This window comes from Eulemur rufifrons, chromosome 9 (genome assembly GCF_041146395.1).
Source record: "Eulemur rufifrons isolate Redbay chromosome 9, OSU_ERuf_1, whole genome shotgun sequence".
Classification (NCBI taxonomy): Eukaryota; Metazoa; Chordata; class Mammalia; order Primates; family Lemuridae; genus Eulemur; species Eulemur rufifrons.
Genome location: NC_090991.1, coordinates 11,298,920 through 11,311,081, shown reverse-complemented (window position 1 = coordinate 11,311,081; position 12,162 = coordinate 11,298,920). Strand labels below are relative to the sequence as shown.

At 53.6% G+C, this 12,162-nt stretch overlaps 2 protein-coding genes across 5 annotated transcripts; one reads left to right on the top strand and one right to left on the bottom strand.

Annotated features, from left to right (window-relative positions):
• The first annotated feature begins 70 nt into the window (after positions 1-70).
• On the top strand, positions 71-4,754 carry SPAG7 (sperm associated antigen 7). Its single transcript, XM_069482089.1, has 7 exons — positions 71-218; positions 3,125-3,192; positions 3,431-3,519; positions 3,665-3,749; positions 3,877-3,966; positions 4,059-4,215; positions 4,335-4,754. The coding sequence occupies exons 1-7, from the start codon at positions 134-136 to the stop codon at positions 4,442-4,444; spliced, it is 684 nt and encodes a 227-aa protein (XP_069338190.1). The 5' UTR covers positions 71-133; the 3' UTR covers positions 4,445-4,754.
• A 1,116-nt stretch (positions 4,755-5,870) lies between these two features.
• ENO3 (enolase 3) lies at positions 5,871-11,931 on the bottom strand. 4 transcript variants are annotated; one of them, XM_069483405.1, is made up of 12 exons: positions 11,689-11,931; positions 10,408-10,494; positions 10,051-10,146; positions 9,831-9,889; positions 9,610-9,679; positions 9,080-9,213; positions 7,538-7,760; positions 7,232-7,429; positions 6,862-7,063; positions 6,323-6,431; positions 6,110-6,168; positions 5,871-6,021 (listed from the first exon to the last, which is right to left on the bottom strand). In XM_069483405.1, the coding sequence occupies exons 1-12, from the start codon at positions 11,837-11,839 to the stop codon at positions 5,952-5,954; spliced, it is 1,458 nt and encodes a 485-aa protein (XP_069339506.1). In that variant the 5' UTR covers positions 11,840-11,931; the 3' UTR covers positions 5,871-5,951. The 4 variants fall into 4 exon arrangements, with proteins under 4 accessions (XP_069339506.1, XP_069339508.1, XP_069339507.1 ...); XM_069483407.1 differs by lacking the exon at positions 11,689-11,931 and adding an exon at positions 11,052-11,158; XM_069483406.1 differs by lacking the exon at positions 11,689-11,931 and adding an exon at positions 11,095-11,158.
• Between the last annotated feature and the right edge of the window lie 231 nt (positions 11,932-12,162).

Genomic DNA, 12,162 nt, shown 5'->3' with positions numbered 1-12,162 from the left:
GGTGCCCACGCACGGCGGGCCTCGAATCCGGGCCGGGTTGGCGCGTGGTTTTCCGCCTCCGACGTGTTTCCGGCCTTAAAGGCATTTCGCCCTTCCCTTTAAGACGCACCGCCCCCTTTCAGTCACTCCCAAGATGGCGGACCTACTGGGCTCCATCCTGAGCTCCATGGAGAAGCCACCCAGCCTCGGAGACCAGGAGACTCGGCGCAAGGCCCGAGGTGAGGATCCCAAATTCACAACTGCCTTTCTTCGCCCGGTTCTCAGGACCGCATTCTTCCCTTTTTGGACGATGCTGCCTCTTCCTCCTTGAAAGACCCCTCACAAGCCCCTTCAGAGACCCTCACAGTCCCTAAAAGGGCTGCCGACCCGCCCGCTGTTCTTAGCAGACGATGATTGGCTACCTGAAGCCTAACTCCAGCCCCCGCCTCTTCTTCCCACCCTGGCCTTCCTCAGTCCTTGTTTCCAATTAGTCGGCCGGCCCGCCTGTAGGCTGTTGGCCTGCTCTGATTGGTAGGATACCCTTACCGCCGCTTCCCGGCCCCGCCCACCTCCTTCTTTATTCCGATTGGACGCTCAACACGCCCATCCATAGCCTCCTCATTTCTATTGGGTAGCTCAACTTAAAGGTCTACCTCCTCAAGCTTGTTCGACCTTCCTCTGACCCACCCCACCCTCAGCACCTCCCATTGGCTACTGGGTCCTCTCGGTGTCCCGAAGCCCCTCCTGCTTGATTTAACCCGGTCCCTTCTGCCTTCCTCCAACAACGCTTTTCCCTTCTGTAGCCTTAAATTCCCAAGCTGCCCGGGCGGATCGTGCTGTTGATTGGAGGGATGAGGATGCCCGCCGGGTCCGATTGGCCGTAGTCTCCCTGCCTGCTTCCCTACGGGCGGGCTGGAGCCCGGCGGCCAGCGTAGGGTGCGGTCCGGCTGGGCGGCCGGGGCCTCCCCGGGGTGGCTCGCGCTGCGGCGTGTGGATGAGCCTGGCAGAACGAGTGCCTTGGAGGGGACCCCAGCTCCCAACCCTACAGACTTTTACCATGGACGAGCTCGCTAAGTGCCCGAGACGGGCCAAGGCAGGCAGGATGCCTTCCAAGTGCTCAAGGGCTACTGAATGTCTAAACATGGTCCCTTATTTACAGAACTTCCAGGGACCATGGGTACTCCTCAAGGAGCCCACAGTCCGGGGCTGAGACGCTTGTTGATGAAATGATTACACGGAAGTTTGATAACCAGCATGATAAATGCTCTGAAAGAAAAATAATTATGAGGGCAGCTACTTGGAGGTCCTAACCTAGTCTGCAGTGAGCCAAGACCTGAAGAATAGATAATTCAGCAAATGAAAGAGGGAAGCGAAGTTTTTACAGGCAGACGAGATATCTATTTGAAAGTTTTGAGGAAAGAGGGAGCTTAATGCGAATGGGGAATTGGAATTATTTAATGCTAAATGACTGTCTAGGTGGAGGATCACCAGCGGCAGTTGACAAACTAGAAGGCTGAAGTTCAGAGTTTGTCACTTGCCTGAGGTCATATAGTTAGTAAATGACAGAATTTCAAACCCAGGTATGACTATTAAGCCTAAATTCTTAACCATAATCTTATGCTACCACTCCAGAAGCAAAGAAGACTCAAAAACCAGTTAGAGAACAGTCAGTGGCCAAGATGGGATGGGCTGATGTTCAGTGAGAACAGAGAAATAGGAGCCCCTAGGCTGTCAGGGGCCCCAGAGGATAACTGAACAGGAAATGAACATGGTCCCTGTCTTCCAGGAGCTTATAATCTGCTAGGGGAAACAAATAAAAAGTTACATTATGTTAGTTCTCAGTCCATGCTGTAGTGGATGTCTGACCCAAATGCACTTGGCGCCCAGAGGAAGACGTGAATAACTCTGACTCGTGACAGATCTGAAGGTTAGCAAGAGGAGCAAAAGCATTCCAAGCAGAAGGAACATGTGCAAAGGCACTGAGGGATTAAAAAAATGGGAAGAAGTTCAGTGCAGCTTGGGGGGATTCAGATCCTATTGAAGAAGTGGGCCTCAAGCATGTAAAGGATTTGAAATGGTATAAGAGAGGAGGGGGGCATTTCAGGCTGAACAGGAGTAGGAAGAGGCATGTGCCCAAATCTCAAGAGGCAGTAAAGTCACATCATGAGGGAAGACAGGCAAGAGTAGAGGGCCCAGGTTAGAAATGCACCCCCGTCCTCCAGAGGCAGAGGAGATCTGTTGCAGAGGCAGGATCTGAGGAAGAGGGAAGTTAAATAAGACCCAAGGGTGGAGAGTTCCTTTGCAGCTAACCTTGGACACCTACACTCCCAAAGGAGAAGGTGTCAGATTAGCCATTACAGCTTCATCCTGTCTGTAGAAGTGGGAAGTGAGGGGTGTTACAAAATATAGGAAGTTAAATAATTTCCCTTTTCTTATGTAGACAATGAGATGATAAACTCTTGGAGGCCAGGGACTTAGTCTCTTCTCCTCACTTCCCCAGATGCCTTATAATTCTTTGCATGTGGTAGGCATTAAATAAGTGTTCATTGGTTTCCCTAGCAGAGTTGGGAAAGAGGGTTAAGCATGATCCTGATCTTTGTCACTCCCACTAAACTTTGACTTCTTAAAGGGCTACGCCATGTCTTAATCATCTTAGTACCCCAGCGTCTAGCACAGTGCCCAGTACACTGGTCCTTCCTTATCCAAGGTTTTGCTTTCCAAGATTTACTTACCTGCAGTCTGACAATATTACATTCAATAAAATATTTTGAGAGAGAGACCACATTCACATAACTTTTTTTACAGTATATTGTTATAATTGTTGTATTTTATTATTGTTGTTAATCTCTTATTGTGCCCAATTTATAAATTGAACTTTATCATAGGTGTGTACATATAGGAAAAAACATACATAGGGTACTCTCTGAGGTTTTAGGCATCTGTTCAGTCCTAGAACGTGTACCCGGAAGATAAGGGGAACCACTGTATATAATAAATGTTGATAAATACTGGGTAAGTATATAGTAATCCTACCTGCCCAGCCTGACATCTCCCAGTGGACACCAGACTTCACTTGAAGCCTTACAAACCGTCCCCACCCATGCTTCCAGCCCCCCCACCTCATGCTGCCATTTCTCACCCCCAGAGCAGGCTGCCCACCTGAAGAAACTGCAAGAGCAAGAGAAACAACAGAAAGTGGAGTTTCGCAAAAGGGTAAGAACAACTGGAGAGATCAAAGGCAGCCTCAGGAAGGACTTCCAATAAGTTACAATTGGAAGGTTGAGGACTCAGTTTTGCTGAAAGTGTCTTGAGAGAGGTGAAGCCTGAAAGCCAGTGGCATGGAGGCTGGAGAGGGTGTTGGGGAGGTGTAGAAGGGTCATTGGCCCAATTGGGGAGAGGGACATTTGGTGGAGCCATTGTCTTATATTATCTTCTTTTTCCCTCTTCCAAGATGGAGAAGGAGGTGTCAGATTTCATCCAAGACAGTGGGCAGATCAAGAAAAAGTTTCAGCCAATGAACAAGATAGAGAGGAGCATACTGTGAGTGTCTCTGGGCTGGGGGAGGCAGGAAATGGGTGGCTAGGTGGGCATGAAGGGGCGAGTGAGAGGTTTCTCGAGAGGTGGATGCTAGACTCCCTCATGGCTCAACTTAAAGTACTGTTTCCCCTCTACTTTGCCTTCCCAGACATGACGTGGTGGAAGTGGCTGGCCTGACATCCTTCTCCTTTGGGGAAGATGATGAGTGTCGCTATGTCATGATCTTTAAAAAGGTGAAAGGCCCGAGTTCCTCACTCTCTCCTCTCCCATTTTCTGCCTATCCCCACACCCCCTGGCAGGGAGAGGAATGTGATTAAACATTTGTATGGACCCTGACCCCATCGTTCCCTTTTTTTCCAGGAGTTTGCACCCTCAGATGAAGAGCTGGACTCCTACCGTCGTGGAGAGGAATGGGACCCCCAGAAAGCTGAGGAGAAACGGAAGCTGAAGGTGAGCTATGCTTGGTAACCCCTGAAGCCCACCACCTGGGAGGGGTTGGGGTCTGGCCCCTGAGTACCAGTGCCCTACCTCCACACCCCTAGGAGCTGGCCCAGCGGCAGGAGGAGGAGGCGGCCCAACAGGGACCTGTGGTAGTGAGCCCTGCCAGTGACTACAAGGACAAGTACAGCCACCTCATTGGCAAGGGAGCAGCCAAGGATGCGGCCCACATGCTGCAGGCCAACAAGACCTACGGCTGTGGTGAGGCCACAGTGCGGGCTCGGGGGTGGCTGGGAAGAAGAGGATAGGGGAAGGGGGAAGGGAGCGGAGGCCAAGGCACAGGGCTCCTGGGCCCTCCCCACCCTCCCCTCTGCCCCCAGTGCCCGTGGCCAACAAGAGGGACACACGCTCCATTGAAGAGGCCATGAATGAGATCCGAGCCAAGAAGCGTCTGCGGCAGAGCGGGGAAGAGTTGCCACCTACCTCCTAGGCACCCCACCTAGCCCCCTTTGTCCCCTGGGGCAGGGCAGGGGGCAGGGAGAGACAAGGCTGCTGCTATTAGAACCCATCCTGGAGCCCCACCTCTGAACCACCTCTGACCAGCTGTCACTCAGGCTGGGGGGAAGCAGGTGTTTGTCACTGTTGGAGCTTGGATATGTATGTGGTGTGTGTGTGTCGTGTGAAAGAGAGTGTGAATGCACAGGTGGGTATTTAATCTGTATTATTCTCCATTCTCCTTGGAATTTTCTTCCCCGTGGGGCTGGAGTTATTTTACATTCAATAAACACTGTTTGACCCAATGTCCTAATTTTTTTGTACACAGAAAGGTAGGTCCTGGAGCCCCTGACAGAGAAGAAATGGAATGATTTTAGATTGAACAGTAATTTCTATTTGTGTAGGTCAAAGATGGCCAATTATTGGCACTCTCAGAGGGATTTATAACATACAGTATGTTAAGAGGGCAGTCACTGGAGCCAGGTGGCCAGTTGCTAACTCTGTTACCTTGGGTAAAGTATTGAACCTTCTGTGCCTCAGTTTCTTCATCTGTGATCTGGGGATGATAATGGTAACTATCTGATAGGACTGTTTCAAAGATTGCACAGGTTAATATATGTCAAATATTTAGAACAGTTCCAGATCCTTGTAAGCTTCCTAGAAGTGGTAGCTGCTGTCATTAACACTCTCACCCTCAGCCGGGGACGGTGGCTCACGTCTGTAATCCTAGCACTGTGGGAGGCAGAGGCAGGAGGATCGCTTGAGCTCAGGAGTTCAACAGTAGCTGAACAAGAGCCAGACCCCGTCACTACTAAAGATAGAAAAAAATTAACCTGGCATGGTGGTGCATGCCTGTAGTCTTAGCTACTCCGGAGTCTGAGGCAGGAGGATCACTTGAGCCCAGGAGTTGGAGGTTGCTGTGAGCTAGGCTGACGTCACAGCACTCGCCCAGGCAAGAGAGTGAGACTCTGTCTCCAAAAACAAACAAAAACAAAACCAAAAACCACTCTGACCCTCACAAAGCACTCCCTGGGACTGCAGCCTTCACTCCATGGTGCACTCTGCAGACCACTGCAACCCCGCAGCAGGCCCTCTCCACCTTCCCCCTTTTGGGAGTGGCAGGACCCTCGGTCCCACACCCTGCTCTCCTCCTCCTGGAGCTGGTTTTTATTCCAGCAGCACCTCTTCAGCTTCATTTCACATGTGGCATCTGCTTCCCCCAACCTCCTTCCAAAATGTGAACTCTGTTCTAGATCCACCCAGCTTCCTCTCGGACAGAGTCCCTCACCTCTTCTTTGTCCCAGCAGGATATATGGTCTGTTTGCCTCCCCTTCCTGCCCCCATCCCTCCACCTCCTGTCTTTCCCAGCCCAGAGACCAGCATACCCTCCCTCCTTCCCACAAAAGAGCACACCACTTGTCTTGGTTGGCACCAGTGTTTATTTCAGGAAGAAAGGCTCGAAGGCCTCATCTGTCCGGTGGGGGCCCGGGGCCTCCAGCTTCTCACTTGGCCTTCGGGTTACGGAACTTGCGTCCAGCAAAGATAGCCTTGTCCCCGAGGGCCTCCTCAATCCTAGAATGCAGACAAAGTCATAGTTGCTGCCTTCCAACCCAGTAGCCTCCAGCTCCCCCGGGGCCCAGGCCCTCTGTACCCTCTGTACCTCATGAGTTGGTTGTATTTGGCCAGACGCTCTGAGCGGCAGGGGGCGCCAGTCTTGATCTGAGGAGGGAAGAGGGATTTGAATGAGGCTGGAGAGGAGGGGTTGGGCCTGGCCCCAAGGGAGCAGCCTGCGGTGGCATTCAACTCAGGGGCAGGAGGCCGAGGACCCCAAGAAAACTTGGGCGGACACTCAGTAGAGGGAAGCCACAAGTACCTGTCCTGTACAGAGCCCCACCACAAGGTCAGCGATGAACGTGTCCTCAGTTTCTCCGGAACGGTGGCTCACCATCACCCCCCAGCCGTTAGACTGAGCCAGTTTGCAGCTGGGTAGGAAGGACATTTGATGAGGCCTTATGGGACCTCCTCAGTGGGAAAGCCAGGAGCTGGGTGGGGCTTTTCCCTTCTGTTTTGGGTAGTGGGCACGTGGCAGGGAAGGCAGTGACTAGGTTGTTTGGGAAGGAGGAGGGAAGAGATTTCTGATCTTGAATTTGGGCTCCTGAGATGCTGGTGGGAGGAACGGCAGCATCTGGGGGAGAGGGATGAAATGGGCTGGGGGATGGGGCATGGCAGGGCCACAGTGGCGAAGCTCTTGGGGTCAGGCCAAGGGTTAATCACAGCCTGGAGGCCGAGCAGGCCATGGGTCAGGTGCCAGGGGAAAGGCAGACTTGGAGTTCGTTGGCAAGACTGTAGCTGGAGTGGGCAGAGCGGGGGCAGAGGCAGGCATGGTGAGCCCCAGGGTCAGGAGGCACTCACGCCTGGATGGACTCGGTCACTGAGCCGATCTGGTTGACCTTCAGCAGCAGGCAGTTGCAGGCCTTCTTCTCAACGGCCTGGGCAATCCTCTTGGGGTTGGTGACCGTGAGGTCATCCCCCACGATCTGGATGTCCACCCCCGAGAGGAACGAGGTCCAAGTGGCCCAGTCATCCTGGTCAAAGGGGTCCTCGATGGAGACCACTGGTGAGGTTGGGAGCAGAGATGGGGTGAGAGGTCAGAAGGAGCCTCAAGGAGGGGTGACAGGTCTGAAGAGCTGGGATGGGGATTACGATGGGGATAACACTGAAATCGGTGTTAGGCAGTTGCAGGGGAGTCGGGCAGGAACACTGGGACACCTGGGAGCCTCACCAGGATAGTTTTTGATGAAGCTCTTGTACAGCTCCCCCAGCTTCTCCCCAGTGATGTGCCGTGCGGGATCATCAGGTGACTTGAAGTCAAGGTCGTACTTCCCATTGCGATAGAACTCAGATGCTGCCACATCCATGCCGATCACCACCTTGTCTGGGTAACCAGCCGCCTGGATGGCTGTCTTCAGCAGCTCCAGGGCTGGAAGAGGAGCAAGAGAGGACCTGATGCTCCAGTGCCCCCTGCTGCAGCCTCCCCTTCCCGTGGGGGAAACCAGGGGTTCTGTCCCCCAGGGTGCTCAGCACTGACCCTCATTGTTCTCCAGGATGTTGGGTGCAAAGCCGCCCTCATCACCCACGTTGGTGGCATCCTTCCCATACTTGGACTTGATGACCCCCTTGAGGTGGTGGTAGACCTCAGCTCCAATGCGCATGGCTTCCTTGAAGGAGCTGGCTCCCACGGGCAGAATCATGAACTCCTGCATGGCCAGCTTGTTTCCAGCATGGGAGCCCCCATTGATCACATTGAAGGCCTGCGATGGGGATGGGAGAGGGCGCTCAGACCTGGGCTGGGGCGTGAGGGGTCGAGGTGGAATCCTGGCTTCCCTGCTTACTAGCTGAGTGGTCTAGGGTGAGTATTTTTGCTCCTCAGAGTCTCTTTCCACATTTCTATAGAATGGGGACAACCAACTTGGCTGGAAGGAGGCAACATCTACTTCCCTGCAGGATCTTTTGCTAAAAATTCTAGAAATTGGATGGAAAGATTGTAGCATGTTCCTGGTATATAATAGCTGACACTTTTATAGCACTTACTACACGGCAGGCACTGTACTAAGTGCTTGGTGCACATTAGCTCATTTCATTTTCAAGACACCTTTATTAACTAGGTACTATTATTAACCACCCCCCACCCCATCATTTTACAGATGAGGAAATGGAGGCATAGAGAGGTTAAATAACTTGCCTAAAATCACACAACTAGTAAACAGGCAGAGCCAGGATTTGAACCCAGCAGTCTGTTTCTACTGAGTCCATGCTCTTATACAATCTTCCTAATAAGTAACAACAAATGGTAACACTATTATTGAGATTAAATTTAAAGCGTTTCCATTAGGAGGGCATTAGTTTAACATAGCCTCAAGAAGATACTGGCCGGGCGCGGTGGCTCACGCCTGTAATCCTAGCACTCTGGGAGGCCAAGGCAGGCGGATTGTTTGAGCTCAGGAGTTCAAGACCAGCCTGAGCAAGAGCGAGACCCCGTCTCTACTAAAAATAGAAAGAAATTATATGGACAGCTAAAAATATATATAGAAAAATTAGCCGGGCATGGTGGCGCATGCCTGTAGTCCTAGTTACTTGGGAGGCTGAGGCAGGAGGATCGCTTGAGCCCAGGAGTTTGAGGTTGCTGTGAGTTAGGCTGATACCACAGCACTCTAGCCCAGGCAACAGAGTGAGACTCTGTCTCAAAAAAAATAAAAATAAATAAAAATAAAAATAAAAGAATAAAGCAGATACAAAGAAATGCCGAGATCCTTGCCATGAAGAAGTTCTCAATCTGATTCGCGGGGTGGGGTGCAGGGGCGGAATGAGGTTGGAGTTATTGAGCCTAGGATTGGAATGTGAAGGAACCGGGTTACATGGCAAGGGAAGGAAGCACAGAGAGGCTTAAGGGAAGGTTTGGATTGTGGGAAAGAGGGAGGGGCTGGACCACAGCAGGAGAGATTGGATTTCAGGAAACTGCCTCTTTGGAGCTGGGTCTGGAAGGTGGATTCTCCAAGAGGCTGCTTAAGCACCCCTCACTGGGTGGCGCAGCTCGGTCAAGGTGAGATCTGGCCGGGGCAGCTGCACTCACAGGCACTGGGAGTATGAGGTCAGGGTTCCCAGCGAGATCTGCAATGTGTCGGTAGAGTGGGACCCCCTTCTCAGCTGCTCCTGCCTTACACACGGCCAAGGACACACCCAGGATGGCATTGGCCCCGAACTTGGCTGGAAGGAGGCAAGCAGGAAGAAAGAGTGAGAGCTTCTCCCGCAGGGTTTGGAGTTATCACTTTGAACATTCCCTCTGGTCACCCCAGAAAGAATCCAGAGCTGCTAACCACTGGGCATTAAGATTTTGTTAACAGATCTCTACCCTGCCGCCTGAGGAGCTCTGGGAGCCCCCACTCCAGGGGAATGTGTCAGCTGCACGGCTGTATCCAGAGCCAGGCCCAGGCCTGGCAGGCGGCAGACATAGGAAATGCCTGTGGAATGAATAAAATCCAGCTACCAGTGCCCCAAAATGTGGGACACAGAAATAACCCCAGCCACCCATCAGCCCCTGTGGTCTTCTCTCCCCACCCCTCCCACACCCCATCCCTTCCCCTCCTCTAGCCCTTCACTCACACTTATTCTCGGTTCCATCCAGCCCAATCATAAATTTGTCAACTTTTTCTTGATCCACAACGCTTAGTTTCTGGAAGGGCAGGTTTGGGGAGGGGAGAGCGCAGGTCAGATTTCTCAGGAGTCAGGGCATGTGCGGCAGGAAGGGTAAGTGAAAATATTTGGGGGAGGGGGGCTGCCTGGGGCATGGGGAGGAGGTGTGGGGAGCAGGTTCCCCCACTTGCCTTTTCCAGCAGAGCGGGGCCTAGAGTCTTGTTGATGTGTTCCACAGCCTTCAGGACTCCTAGAGAGGCCAAGGGAGGGGGTTGGGATCTCCGAATCAATCAGGCCTCTTCCTGTGGACCCCAGCTCCTCAAGAAGCTTTGGGTTCCAGTCCTCTACCCTTTCTGTGCCTGTGTCCTAAAACCACCTGCACAGGCTCCTTCTCCGTTGGTCTCTCCTCACCTTTCCCCAAGTAGCGGGATTTGTCTCCATCTCGTAGCTCCAGAGCTTCATAGATACCTGTGGAAGCTCCACTGGGCACAGCTGCTCGAAATCGGCCTGGGGCAGGAGGAATGGGAAGATCACAGTCACCCTCCACCCCCCAAATGGCTAAGGTACCCTCTCTCAGCCCAGGGACAGGAGATAGAGCACAGAGAGACTCCTGCTATTCCCAGCTCCCAGCTCTGGAGCCAGGTTGGCCTGGGAAGAAGTCTGGGGAAGGGGACCCCAGAGAAAGGAGAGGATGTGGCACAGAGTTGGGGGTAGGACACATGGAGTTGGGGTCTTCTGAAGCAAACTCATTCAATGGGCCTGTGTTACCCTTAGCTGTGTGCAGATCCACCTCCACGGTAGGGTTGCCCCTGGAGTCCAGGATTTCTCGGGCAAAGATTTTCTGCATGGCCATGGCTGCAGGACAAGAGGTGTGAGTGAGTGTGGACAGTTGATCCCTTAAGGAACCAGAAATCCCTTGCCCTTTAAGAGTCTTCCCCACTCTAAGAAGGCAGGTGCTAGAGCTAAAAATACCCCACAAAAAGGTCACAGACCAAAGAGGCAGGCGCAGCCCCCTCCCCCACTCAGAACAGCTCCTATTCCACCCTCCCATCTTAAGAATCCAGTGGCCTGGATCCTTTGTAACTACTGCCGAGCCCCCACCTCCCCAAAGCTGCACTTGTGCCTTCTCCTTCCACCCTTCTGGTCAAGCAGTCTGTTCTCCGTGGCCTCCTAGCCCTCAAATCCTTTTGGGTTCTCATTTTTCTGCTCCCAAATCTTCATGGGTCCCCAATTCCCTACCTGCCCTTCTACATCCATCCCTTCTGCCTCCTTTCCAGAGATCCTTGGGTGCTCCCACAGCATGCCCTATCCTGTTTGCTCCACCCAGCCAGTCTTCATCAAGCACCCCCAGACCCAGGAAGAAAAAAGCTGAAATCTCTCCCCACCCTTCTTCAAGCCAGCACCATGCACACCTTTTACCCCCTCCACCCCCTGGGGCTGGAAGATTCACCAGACCTGGGATGTCTTCGCTGGGGACTTGGATGGAGCTCCGAGTCTAGGTGGCAGCTGGGACAGTGTCAGCTCACCCTGTCTCAGGCTGGGCATTTATCTCCTAGCCACCCTGTCCGCAGTGAGCCCCGCCTCTCTCTCTCTCCATCCAACCCCCTCCACACTGGGCTGGCAGCCAAATGCCCACTGCAGCCTAAAGCAGAAGCCTTTGGCCCCGGGCACCTGCTCCCTCACCAAAGGTCAATGACTGCCCCCCGCCCCTACGTTCTCTGTCCCCCAGTAAAGGTCTCCACTTTTAATTCTACCGTTTGGGAGGGGCAGGAAGGGGCTTCAGATTGGGGGCTCTGTCCCTTCTCCCCAGGATTGCATTCCCCTTTTGCAAAGGTTGAAGAGGAACGAGTGCCCTTTAGGAAAGGCCAGGGGTAACCTGAGCCCTGCAGGGCTGGGGAGGGGGCCTGGAAGAGGGGCTGCAGGATTGACATCCGCACATGCTTTGCTCACCCGGCTGGCCTCTGCCCTCAGTGTGGGGAGAGGTGGAGACTCTGGAAAGCTCTGAGGTCTAAACTTGAAGCCCCCACGCAAACAGCGAGAGGGTCTCACCTCTCAGGATCCTCATAACGGCCATTCGCGGGGCCACCCCATCCAGCCCTCTCCCCGCCAGCGCGGGGGGTGAGTGAGGGGACTGGGAGACGAATTTAGACCGGCCCTCTGAGCTGGCGCGGCGCCCGACTGATAACCGCTGGGACAGCATTTGTCGCCCAGCAGGGAGACAGTCGGTCCCGAGCCCCTTTCCCTACAGACTGTGGGCGCTTCGGCGCGCGGCCCCAGCCCATCAATGAATGGTGTTGAATCAGGAGTGAAAAAAAATGAATGGACGGAAGGAGAGGTGGCCCTTTGTGAGCGTCCGAGCGCCAGGGGCCTGACCAGCGGTCGGTCCGCTGGTAGCGCTGCACGCAAGTGGGTCTCTATACTCGGCAGCTCTCTCTGCCTTGGCGGGTTTGGGGGGAGTGCAGGGTCTGCCCCGAGTCCTGCTGCAGCCCCGGCGGGCTGACCGGAGGCAGGGGGTGACGGGGC

Coding starts and splice junctions, on each gene's coding strand:
- SPAG7 (XM_069482089.1), top strand. CDS start 134: ATGGCGGACCTACTGGGCTCCATCCTGAGCTCCATGGAGAAGCCACCC. Junction 3,520..3,664: donor AAGATAGAGAGGAGCATACT/GTGAGTGTCTCT, acceptor TTGCCTTCCCAG/ACATGACGTGGTGGAAGTGG. Junction 3,967..4,058: donor AGGAGAAACGGAAGCTGAAG/GTGAGCTATGCT, acceptor CCACACCCCTAG/GAGCTGGCCCAGCGGCAGGA.
- ENO3 (XM_069483405.1), bottom strand. CDS start 11,839: ATGCTGTCCCAGCGGTTATCAGTCGGGCGCCGCGCCAGCTCAGAGGGC. Junction 10,147..10,407: donor GGATCTGCACACAGCTAAGG/GTAACACAGGCC, acceptor CTCCTGCCCCAG/GCCGATTTCGAGCAGCTGTG. Junction 6,169..6,322: donor TGGGGCTCTGTACAGGACAG/GTACTTGTGGCT, acceptor TTCCCTCCTCAG/ATCAAGACTGGCGCCCCCTG.